The 13,075-nt window shown below is 36.5% G+C and overlaps 1 protein-coding gene across 2 annotated transcripts in view; it reads right to left on the reverse strand.

Moving 5' to 3' along the window:
* The window catches only part of ppp3cca (protein phosphatase 3, catalytic subunit, gamma isozyme, a), an 84,970-nt gene that overhangs the window by 40,008 nt on the left and 31,887 nt on the right, over positions 1–13,075 (reverse strand). For both annotated transcript variants that reach the window (XM_056457851.1, XM_056457850.1), the window contains exon 4: positions 2,203–2,314. In XM_056457851.1, coding sequence (XP_056313826.1) covers positions 2,203–2,314 — 112 coding nt within the window. The remainder of the gene's footprint in view (positions 1–2,202; positions 2,315–13,075) is intronic.

Consider the following 13,075-nt stretch of genomic DNA (forward strand, 5'->3'; position numbering starts at 1 on the left):
ATCAGGCAAGGTAATGCCGCGTATAGTGTACAACGGCTCATCGGGTTTGTCTCTTTGTGAGCCAGATGAGCCTCAGCCACTTCACTATCCGGCATACTAATAACTCACACCTGGACACTTTCTGGCAGCAGACACTGAGCTTTACAAACCTTACTCTAATAGAGCTGTCTGCGGGCCCGTTTTCTCATAGGGACAAAGTGCTGTTTGCAGAAAACAGAGCACGTATGTCTCGTAAACAAGATGGCACTTCTTTATGAACTTCTTTTCACGGCAGTGGGAATATTCAGACAGTCTTGAAAAGGTTGCTATAGATCTTAGACAGAGGAGAGAACACTTCGACACTCTGACAGACAGGAGTTTATTTTAAATGCCTTAAGGGCGTAAAACCAGTCAACTTTCCCCAACCCTTTGTCATCTACTGTAAATATTTAAATAGGACTTTTGTTTTTCATTGGCGAAACTGTATGCAACAACATAACATATTGAACAAACTGCTCTTCTGCAGCCCATCCTTAAAGACAAATTAAGCTAGTACTGCAAGCATATATGCTATTGCATTTGCTATTGCAACTAAACTAAAATCTACTAAAATCATTCAAATAAAGCAGAAATTAAATCTAAAAAATGTAGTTGGAAACTAAACGGAAAAAGAAAGTTAAAGGTGTGAGCCTAGACTGGTGCTACAGTTCGGTTCGAGTACGATTATCATGTTTTATTTGTTTGTTAGTTTTTTGATATTAATATGACAACATTGCCTCTGTAACTCTGCACTGATGTGATGTTAGGAAAAGTAGTAAATAGGCATGGGACGATAACCGTATACCGTATACAGGGTATACAGGGTATACTGTGGTTTAAGAAAGTCAAGGTTTTAAAACCGTCAAAATTTTCTGCTATACCATTCCTATAGTATATGTACAATTTTATTTTTTTTGTGTGTTTTTAGGACAACAGAAGATATCCAAAGATGCTATTTGAAATTGTAAAGAAATCTGTGTTTTTGAAACAAATGAAGACAGCAGAAGTCAATAGCCCTTTTCACACATACAGACCTTTCCGGATAATTACTGGCAATTTTCTGGAAAGGGATCATGTGTGAACATGCCCTTTTTGAAAATACTGGTAAATTCGTTCCGGCAACTTTCCGGAAAGAGAAGTTGTAACATTACCTGTAATTTAGCGGAATGCTGCTCTGTGTGAACGCTGAAAGTTTAATGAACGCTGAATGTGAGCGCCCACACACACACACATATTATGTACATCTTGACATGCGAAAGCGTTCCTCTATATGTCTATAAGTTGTTCACAATACTTATCCATCCACAGAATTTGTAATGTAGTCAAATGTGTAAAAATTTAGCTGCGGTTCGCACTTCTGCCTTTGGATGTCTCTGGGACAAAGCAGCTGCATGAATGCTAAAGCTTTAAATAAAAGTGGAACCATCAACAAAAGCCCGACCCCTTCTATATTTCCAAATAACAGCATGGCCATTTAGAGGTCATTTCTGGTTAATGATGCCAGAATTTACCAGTATTTTTTATTAAATGTGAACAATCTTTTCCTGAAAAATTCTGGAACGTTCTTGAATTTTTTTAATTTACCGATAAAGTCGTTTTGGAATTTTTTTCAGTATCGCTGTGTGAAATGGGCTAATGATTCATTTCAATTATTTAGCCTGACATGTTTACTGCTCCAAAATACTTTTAATGTTTCTGAAAATAAAATATATTGTATTTAAATGGGATAAAAAGTTTTTTGTTTTTTACCCAGACATTTAAAAAGAACATATTTTAGAGCTGTAATCACAATACCGTGAACCTGTGATGTTTTTAAACAAGCTTATCACACCGTCAGAATCTTATACCGGCCCATTCCAAGTAGTAAATGTAGTGAAAAGTTAAAGTCATCACAAATAGTCAGTCCAGCATAGTAATCAACACTGCAAAATAAATACGATAAAAAAAGCAGCATACGGTCCACAATAATAAGGCAAATTCTGAAGCCTTAACTGCAGGAGTAATGTTATACTGTTTGCACAGTAAATGAAAGTGCTAGCTGGTGACAGCTGTATGAAAATGCAGCTTTTCAGACATCAAAGAAGGAATATCAGTGAAAGCGGAGGAAAAGGCTGGCGGGCGGTTTGAGCCAACACATCACTTAGCTCTCAGCGATTCTACACGGTTCATTCCCACAGCACTCACATTCCTGTTTAAAGGTGAAGTATTCTGTGAGGTGCCGACACTCGTGGTTCCCTCTGAGAAGGAAGAGGGTGTTGGGGTGGTTGATCTTCAGTGTCCACAGGAACAGCACACACTAAAAAGACGGACAGAGAGAGAAAAAGAGACACGTTTAATTCAGCTGGCACAGCTATAAGAGCAAACCTGACAAGGAGAAAAACTATCAGTATTTTACATCAATAAAACTGATAAATAGATTACATTTGAATCCTTTTGATGTCTGGGATTAGGGATGTTAATTTGCACAAATTCCCTTGATTGACCGTTAATGATCGTTTAAATGAATAATCAATTATTTGGTTGATTGTTAGCCTTAAGGTTTAGTTCAGCCAAAAATGAAAACTCTCTTACTAACTACTCGCCCTCATGTCATTCCAATCTCAACACCCTCGTTCATCTTCTGAAAACAAGTGAAGGTATTTTAGATCAAATCTGAGAGCTCCAGCAATGGTCCTGAGATGTTCAAAGTCCAGAAAATGAACCAAAACAGAGTCAGAGCATTCCGTGTGACTTCTGTGGTTCAACTGTAATCGTATGAAGCTCTATGAACACCTTTGAGTGGCAAAAAAACAAAACTGTATATATGACATTGTTAGCCTTTATCTTCAGGTCATCAGGGGGCATGTTTACAAGCAGTACAACATATTACCATTAGAGTCAGCAGCAGCAATTGTTTTATTGTGCATAGTAAATTCACACCCAGATCTTGTACAAAAGACATTGGTAAACGAAGTTTGTTGGTTTTTACAATATATTCAGAATACAGCAGCGTTCTTTGAACTTCATAAGATTACAGTTGAGACCTGAAGGCGCATGGACTATTCTGACCTTACTTTACAGGGCTTTGAATATCTTGGGACCATTGCTCTCTGTGCAAGCTTTTGGATTTCATCTAAACGATCCTAATTTATGTTTTGATGATGAACGAATGTCTCAGGGGATTGAACGGGGCAGTAATTCATAACAGAATTTTTATTTTTGGATGAACTAACCCTTTAATAATGCCGGACGAGTCTACTTTAGTTTCACATTTTCACCAGGATGTCAAGACGTACAAATTACAATAAAAATGCAAGCAAAAGAAAATGTTTCAGTGCAAAAAAAGAAAAAAAAAGAGAAAAAAAATAAAATAAAAATTGTGTAATATTCTACCCAAATTGTGCATATATTAATGAAAATCTGGAGAATGCAAAATGATCTGTTTACTTATAAACATTCATAATCCCAACTCTACCCCTTCCCCTTACCACTACCCCTGGTTTTGTGCCTTCATGTGAAGGGGTAGGGGTGTCACAATTCTCTTTAGCTTGTAGGGCTGAGACTGAGATTTTTGAGGACCACACTCGAAACCAAGGGGTAAGAAATTTTTTCTGAACACAGCATATACAACAGCAGCATGACTGCACACAGAAATCAGGAGATGCACAAATTAGTATTTTTTGACATTATTACGAATTTTTACAACAAATAAGGATATGTTTTAATGTTCGTATTTTACCGTCATGCTTTTAAAAAAATAAAATAAAATAAAAGACAGTAAATTTGGCTCTCTATAATCCATAATAAAAACTCCTGTACAGTGGTCCCACAACATTCTGACACTCGATGACACTCAAATACCCTGTCAGAAAAGTCTAGTGGTTGGGAATGATCTTTTTACAGTGTCTGGTATAATGTTAATGTTGTTTTTGTGTGTTTACATAGATGAATATGTCCATGGTGTAATTACACAGTACAGTTACGAGCCTATTTCCACATTCTATCTTTATAATAACATTATATCGTCGCCCTCAGTGATTCCATGAAGATAAATAAATAACAATAATGTGACTGGAATAACTACAGCAGTCGCGTTCAGATTACATATGATGATGTGTGCAGGTATTTTAGTGCTGTCCCATTTCTTGGGAGTAAACTTTGAAGCCCTTAACCTTCACACTCTGTTTCAAGGGCCAAGGAGAAGGGGTAGGGGTACAAAAATAGAATTGGGATTGGGCCTTATTATAAACTTATGACATTAACGCCCAATTCGCACAAGGCGTCAGCGTCAACGCTTCATTGCTCGCTGCAGAAGTTGGTAATTTCTCAACTTTTCAAGTGCCAACGGAAGCCAATCAGATCACTTTATGCAAATACCCTAGCTCAGACAGTAGCCGATTGCGGACTAATTTTATTGACTGATGCTTCTATGATGATTGCATCAACCCCAACAACAGACATGCCCTCTATCAAGTGTTGCCACTAAAGTCCCGTGTAAATCGTGCATAAGTTATTAGCTCACTTTATGTCTTTACGTACCTCACATGGATACAATTTGAATATTTCTACATAAATAAATGTATTTATAGATAAATGTACCAGTTGATGCAAGCTAAAGAAAACTTAAGTGTGCTTTGCAACTGATTGCAGCAGTATTGGGGGACTTTCTTTATTGAAAAGCCAAAAGCATGTTTCTCCAGTGCAAGACTGTTTAATTAAAAAGAAAAAGGAAACCATTTTACATCAAACATTTTCCTCTGCTGTTTCAAAAACAAACGCAACTGTAGCTTGAAAATCAAGGTACCAACCAAATCATTAAATGTAGCGTTACATCACTATTTAAAAGAAATGTGACTGTTTTCAAAGCCCAGGGGCAAGATTACACCACAGTCAGTGTCCTTTCACTGTTTGGTGCTCAACAGATGGCCAACTGGGTGCATGAGGGACGCAAAAGTGGGAGTGAGTGGTCGCACGGTAATTATTCGCAATGACACATTATTCTAAACAACAGGTTTGTTTGCTTCATTTACACATCTAAAAATCACACTAAAGTACAGACTGTGTTTGGCAGCAGACAACACAAACCTTGGCAATACATTGAGCGTTCAATAAAGAAGACTGATCTTCTGTACAGTACAGACACACACGCTCTGTCTTTTCAGTCTCATTAAAATCCATTTATCCTAATCCACACCGCCCCCCACCCCCCACCTTACATTTGCATGCAAAATCCCAGACACCACTCAGTGTGGAGAGAACAGGACACCAAGGTAACCAAGGACGACAGGTGTGCATTTAAATGACATGTGAAATAATAGACATGGAGGAGGGTGCGATGCAACAGAGGCGAGAGCTGTGACCGGAGCCTACGCAAGACGAATAATGAGCTCAAAATTGTAGGTAATGGTGGCCATGAGAGAAGGGTCTGAACGAAGGCCATTATTGCTGAATGGCAGATGACACACACAGAAACACATTTTGTTTTCCAACAAAAGTTTACATGGTCTTCAGGTCATCACCCGTTTAATAATAGGGATGGATCAGGATGGACAACTAGTCATCTATCAAATAATAAGTGAGGCTGATTAATGTGAACAAATAATTTAGTTATTTTTGTTGTTTGTTTTGTTTAGCTTTAATATTTTACCTGTTACCTGCTATGTTTTATTGTGGCAGATTGAAGCTCGATAAAATGGCCTGGATCAGGGGCACAAAAAGAAAACATTTGACTGCCTGTACCTTTAGGATATGCCAGGACTTTTTATAGTATTCATGCATTCAAAACACCATTACTGATATTTGTATTAATTTAATCAACAGTATTATGACTGCTAAAAATAATTAGTATATTGTCCAATGCATTTTAAAAGACAATCCTGTCTTGTATCAATGGTTCAGGCTGGTGGTGGTGGTGCAATGGTGTGGGGGGATATTTTCTTGGCACACTTGGGTCCATTAGTACCAATTGAGCATCTGAGTACTGTTGCTGACCATGTCTCTCCCTTTATGACCACAGTGTACCCATCTTCTGATGGCTTCTTCCAGCAGGATAATGCACCATGTCAAAGTGTGAATCATCTCAGACTGGCTTCTTGAACATGACAATGAGTTCACTGTACTCAAATGGCCTCCACAGTCTCCAGAGCTCAATCCAATAGAGCACCTTTGGGATGTGGTGGAATGGGAGATTTCCATAATGGATGTGCAGCTGACAAATCTGCAGCAACTGTGTGATGCTATCATTTCAATTTGGACCAAAATCTCTAATGAATATTTACAGTACCTTGTTGAATCTATGACATGAAGGATTAAGGCAGTTCTGAAGGCAAAAGAGGGTCCAACCAGTTTCTAATAAGGTGTACATAATAAAGTGGCCGGTAAGTGTATATATATATATATAACTTATTTTTAATTAAAATTGTGTTTTTAATTTTTTGTCATTTTTGCCATGATAAGTAGAGAACAGTATTTAGATAGGAAGCATAGTTGGAGAGAAATAGGGCGGAAAAACAGTAAGCTGAGACTCAAAAATCAAAAAGGAACTAGCCTAAATATTGGCACACTGCCAGCGCGGCTCACAGCGTTGACTGTTTAACTTGATTTTTTTTTTATAAATAAATGCAGGACTGGTGAACAGAAAACAAAACTTTCAAAAAACATAAAAAAAAAATTCTTGTTGAAACTATAATAGTTTATCTGTTTAAAGCAGGTAGATATTGATATTTAAATATTTAGTTTAATATTAAATTCTCAATATTCATATTGATATTAACATGTTTTAATATGACAATAACAGTATAAAGCATTAGTATCAATATTATTATTCATTAATTAATCCTTTAAAGCTTACTATTTTAGCCATATAAGAAAGAAATATGCACTCAAAGATAATAACATTTCTTTAAAAAAAGTCATTAATGGTTGAGAGCCACAGATAACCATAACTAGTGGTATAAAATGCTCAGCAATTTGTCAGTTATGAAAACATGGAGATTTGCACATCCTTTTTAATAAGTGGGCTTTTTCCTTCCTCTGGCGGGACAAAGGGGCAGAGAGCTTTGTGCCAGACAAGTGGAGAATGAACAGTATGACAGTGAGGCAGCTCACACCAAGACCTTTGTGCGTGTGTGTGTGTGTGTGTGTGTGTGTGTGTGTGTGTGTGGTGGCTGGTGATGGTGGTGGGAGGCTGGGGATACATTAATAATAGACGGATCTCAGATCAAAGGGAAATAGCCCACCGTAATGGAAGAGAAAGATGATGACAGGCTAAATTAACAGAATTGCTCATACTTGCCCATTTCAGTACAGGTATAAAGCCAGCTGTGATAGAGAACACATGCTAAGCGTTTGGATAAATGTAAAGCTTTAAAGCTTGCAAATTAAAAAATATATATATAAAAAAAAGGTGAGAAGGGTAAAGAATTTGCATATGCTACTATTCACAACTCTTTGGTCAAAACTACTTTTTTAAAGTAATTAATATCAGGAGGGATGGAAAATATGTGTTTAAAGGTGCCAGCAAAGACATAGTACAAACGATTATTTCTGATAAACTTGCCATTCAAATTATCCTGAAAGAAACAATATATCATGGTTCCATGTATGGCTGCACAACATATCGTTTCAGCCACGATGTCTCAATGTATACATCTGTAATAGTCACATTGTAGCATGTGCGATTTTCAAATGTGATTATAGTTGATCAGGAACAATAGTTTGCTGAAAATAAATGTGTGTGTATTGAAAGTTTCATTTGCATGTTTTAGACCTGTGATTATTATTGAGCATTTCAAGAGAGCTTAAAAATTATAACGCTTCTGTTTTAGATTTAAAAGATTTTATATCTATCATTCATACATGCATACATACATACATACATACATATAGGCATGTGCCGGTATCACATTTTCATGCTGCGATTAATTGATTGAGCTTTTATCACGGTATACGGTATTATCACGATATTGTAATTTTACTAGAGAAACAGGTAAAAAAACACAAAAAACTTCAATAACAAAACTTTAATAGCTTTTTAATTAACTAAAAGTACTTCAAACATTTAAATACAAATAAATATAAATAAAACAATACACAATATAAAAGTAAACTTGAGCAATTATATCAAAGTGAATGTGCAAAGGGAAACCGTCTTCGATCAGCAATCGTGGAATGAACTGCCAACTATTCCAGCATGTTTTATGCAGCAGATGCCTTTCCTGCCACAACCCAATATTGGAAATCACCCATACACACTCATTCACACACACTCATACAATACAGTCAATTTAGCTTATTCAATACACTATTGACTCAGCCTATATTCAATAATAAACATAACAAAAACTGCCTGCTAATGCATGGGTAAATCTTCAAAGGGAACAGTGTTACATTTTAACCTCTTTCACCTCATCCTGCTTGTTGTTTCACTATCTAAACAATGAAAACATAATATAAGTCAAATTTGTTTCATTTTGATATTTGATTTACACTGTCTCTTTTGCAGAATATCAGTTTTAATAACCAATAATGGCCATTATAACAGTCTTATGTACATTAAATTTAAACGATAAAGGTCAGCAATCAGTCAATGTGCAGAATCAGTGTATGTGGTTACATAAATTAATATATTAGCTTTGCACTCAGCCAAAACAGTTAACTGAGAACAAGTGATTCAAAAGACATAAGAATTGTTAGATAGAGACAACAAGATGAATTCAATATCACGTTTAACAACTATAGTGAGATGAGATCATCCAGCAGATGAACTGTCTGACATGCACTATACTCAGTCTCACCTGGGGTTCATGCTTACCTGCTGAACTAGTGGCTGCAGCTCTGGGCAGAGTGTGTGGTCACGTGATTTGCGTTTTTAGCCGTGTACTAGAATGAACAGAGAACTTTTCACAATCGCTAAATGAAACGCCGGTGTATTTCCCGCGATTTCTCTGCGCCTCCCTTGCGTTTCTTCTCTCTGACTCTCGACTATTTTGACAAATACACACAGACGACGCACGCTCACACGGAGTCCAAAATAGGAGTTTGTGATTGGGCCAGCCCAATGTCAATACCGAAAAGAGCCAATGGGCTGCACAGTGTCACATGGGCCGGCCCGGTCTGTCTGTCCGGGAAAAAAAAGCATCTACTTTCAGAGAGTCACAGATCACAGCAGCGTCAATCAATAAGGCAGAAAATAACGATAGGCTGCTACGCCTTTTATGGGCCGATCAAATCATAAGACGATGATCAGCCCGGCCCAAAAAGTACGTCGACCCACCGGGAAAGTGCCCGGTTTGCCAGATGGCCAGCCCGCCCCTGCGAGTGAGGATTATAGCGCGGTGGCAGCGGCGGCGCGCACTGCCTGCACACAAGGCTTCTACATGTGGGGATTGTTTACATCAAAGTGCGCATCAATTCTGCGCAGCATATACGCAGTGTTTCTTTAAGCGGTTGATGGAAAATAAGCTAAGGCGCGTTCTAAGAATATAAATTCGGATCTATTATTTTTCACGGTATTTTGAAGTGCCCGCGATAACAATATCGTGCATATTCATTACCGTGATTTATCGCATTACCGAATACCGGCACAAGCCTACATACATACATACATACATACATACATACAGTCTGAATTATTAGCCCCATTTATTTTTCCCCCAATTTCTGTTTGACAGAGGGAATATTTTTTCAACACATTTCTAAACATAATCGTTTTAATAACTCATTTCTAATAACTGATTTCCTTTATTTTGCCATGATGACAGTAAATAATATTTTACTAGATATTTTTCAAGCCACTAGTATTCAGCTTAAAGAGCTATTTAAAGGCTTATCTAGGTTAATCAGGTTAACTAGACAAGTTAGGGTAATTAGGCAAATTATTGTGTAATCAAAAAAAAAAGATAAAATATTGTAATATTTTTAACCTTAAAAATCACTTTAAAAAATTAAAAACTGCTTTTATTCTAGCCAAAATAAAACAAGTAAGACTTTCTCCAGAAGAAAAAATATTACCAGAAATACTGTGGACATGTCCTTGCTCTGTTACACATGATTTGGGAAATATTTAAAATAGGGGCAAATAATTCTGACTTCTATAACTATTTTATATACACCATGAAGACGATACAGTGAAATTTTACATTTAGTTATTTGAGTTCTGTGTCTGAATACTAAACAACTTCTCATAAAATCAGAAAAAGCACTGTTTATTTCATTCGAATCTTTGTTCTTTTGTATTCAGCCATTCTTGTGATTTGGTTATCGTGTGTTCTGCAGAATAATCCTAATCAACCTAAAATTATGAATTATTTCCAAAAACAGCTAGCTCATCTGGTGAATTTGGATTTATCCAAAATTATATTGCAGAAAAACGAAAATATCACAAGATTATTTTTTACAATATCGTGCAGGCCTAGTTCCATTAAAAAAAAATTAACAGAATTTTTATTTTTAAACATCGACAATAGATGTTTGTAAATTGATACCCACTGAAGCTACATTTGTGTTAGTATTTATTTTGCAATTTTTCTATGGTTAAACCACAAATACATTGCTTTGAAATCTTTTGGTAATGCTGCAGACCCCATTTAATTAGAAAATTCCAAGGTTACTTTTCAGTGCAGATGGACCAAAACCTTTGAAAACAAAGGTGTGGCTTCCAGCATTTACTTGCTGGATCATCCATAACTGGATCTTCTTAATCAATATGTATACTTCACATTTGTGCATTTTTACTCAAAGAGTGCGTGGACATCTTTTCTGAAGAATAGTAAACGTCAATATGGATGAGCATCACTCTCATTTTAAAATGCAATGTTAAAACAAAAACAAACTCTGGTAAATGTATCCTGTAGAGTAAAGAGCATAGATGATTGAAATCACAGGAACAAATTACTTTTTTTTTTTTTACTATCAATCTTTTCAAATGCACAAGTTATGCCATAATTTTACAGCAATTAAATCCAGCCTTTGCAGACTTGAGGCTGATTTATATTTCTGCATCAAGCACACACGTTTGGTCCGGCACAACGACGTGTGGCACAAGCTCTGTAATTGGTTGGCTTGGTAGCAGTGATGGACGTGGGCAGTGCTGAGAGTCGCGAATTCGATAGAGTGATTGTTTACAAGTGTCGAGTCTCGTGAAGGAGCTCCAGATGGAAACTTTTGTTTTGGGTTTACCTCATGATAAAAGTTGTTGCACGTCCGCCGATTCTCCCCTCTGAATGAGCACATTTTAGCTACTTGTAGCATTCATAAAAAACAAAACACCCACAAAGAACTAAACACAGAGGATTAAAAAAAAACCTTCTGCCAGCTAGCGTTTCAAAAGTGTTATTGCTAAGCAACACAGGCCTCACACAGAAGTATAAATGCACAGCAACAAAAATGCCGATCACTCGATGCAGAAGTATAAATCAGCCTTTACGAGCCGTTCACATATTGCGTCTAAAAACATGGAAAGTGCAAACCACGTGGAGGATTGCTTACTCCACCAATTTCAATGTGCTTCCATGCTCACACTGCAATGGCATCAATTGTTCTCTCAGAAAATGACAAACTACTGCTGTAGCTTTGATATAAATTATATTTATGGAGGAAATTAAAAAGTACGGCAGTGTTTGAGTGCTCCGTGTTTGCCTTAGGGAATTAGTCTACCATTATTACTGAAATGTGTATAATCCATCCAGTTTGTTGCTGATTGCTTGGTATTAGTCAATAGACTAATGGTGCGCTTGCGGAAAATCAAGATCACGACTTTCTCATGATTCTGTAGATGTAAAATAAAGGTTAATACAAGTAAGCGATTAGTATTGTTATTTTTCAAACATGGTAAAACAACAATTTTGTAAAGACTTGGAATGGTGGACTTCAATAGACTTAAATTTGTCCTGGTCATTAATGCACAGTAAAGTAATGACATCAGAGTACAACTATTTATAACTCTAAAGTTGAATTATTTTGTTTGAGACGCATGCTTGTCATTTGTCATTGAAAACATTATTAGACCATTTTTTTACTGATAAATTGAAACATTTGTCATTATCAGGTTCAACTCTTGTATTCAATGTTATATAGGCTAGAGTAGTTGCAGTGCATCTGGAAAGTATTCATTGAGCTTCACTTTTTCCACATTTTTTTATGTTACAGCCTTATTCCAAAATGGATTCATTCATTTATTTATTTATTTCCTCAAAATTCTACACACAATACCCCATAATGTGAATGTGCAAAAAATGTGGAAATTGTTGCAAATTAAAAAATAAATAAATAAATCACATGTACATAAGTATTCACAGTCTTTGTCGTGAAGCTCTAAATTGAGCTCAGGTACATTCTGTTTCCACTGATCATTCTTGAGATGTTTCAGCAGCTTAATTGGAGTTCACCTGTGGTAAATTCAGTTGATTAGACATGATTTGAAAAGGCATACACCTGTCTATATAAAATTTCAGGGTTGACAGTGCATGTCAAAGCACAAACCAAGGATGAAAAATGTGGAAAAAGTGAAACGCTATGAATACTTTCCGGAAGCACTGTATACATACTCATAAACATTTATTTGCATGCACAACACTGTGTTAGCTATGAAAAATAAAACGTATCAAATGCTTGCCGTAATCATAACCCTAAAATGTGATGTGATTATTTCAATGATGTGCGTGTTGGTTTCACTTTCACTGCTGAGTGCGGCTCATGACCGCTGTCACTTTGAGAAAAACAAACAAACATGCAAATCATACTTCCCGGTGCGGCTCCCAAACGATCACTCCATTCAACAATTTGAACATTATTTACAACTTTATTACCTGTTATTCATAGCCTATGCAGGTTCTGTTCACTAAAGTAGACTACATCGGAGGGCATGCGCATGTCTTTTCAGTAGTAAATAAACAGTGCATCAGCTCACGTGTGATTTTGGGGCCACGAAAACGTCATTACATTATGACATTTTTGGGTGAATAATACCTTATAAAATACAGTTTGTGACACTTTCAACACCATTTGGAGGTGTCCATGCTGCTGAGCAACAAATATAAAACGTGAAGACTTGTGCAACCGCCTTTATGTTTCTCTCCTG

Source organism: Danio aesculapii, chromosome 5 (genome assembly GCF_903798145.1).
Source record: "Danio aesculapii chromosome 5, fDanAes4.1, whole genome shotgun sequence".
NCBI lineage: Eukaryota > Metazoa > Chordata > Actinopteri > Cypriniformes > Danionidae > Danio > Danio aesculapii.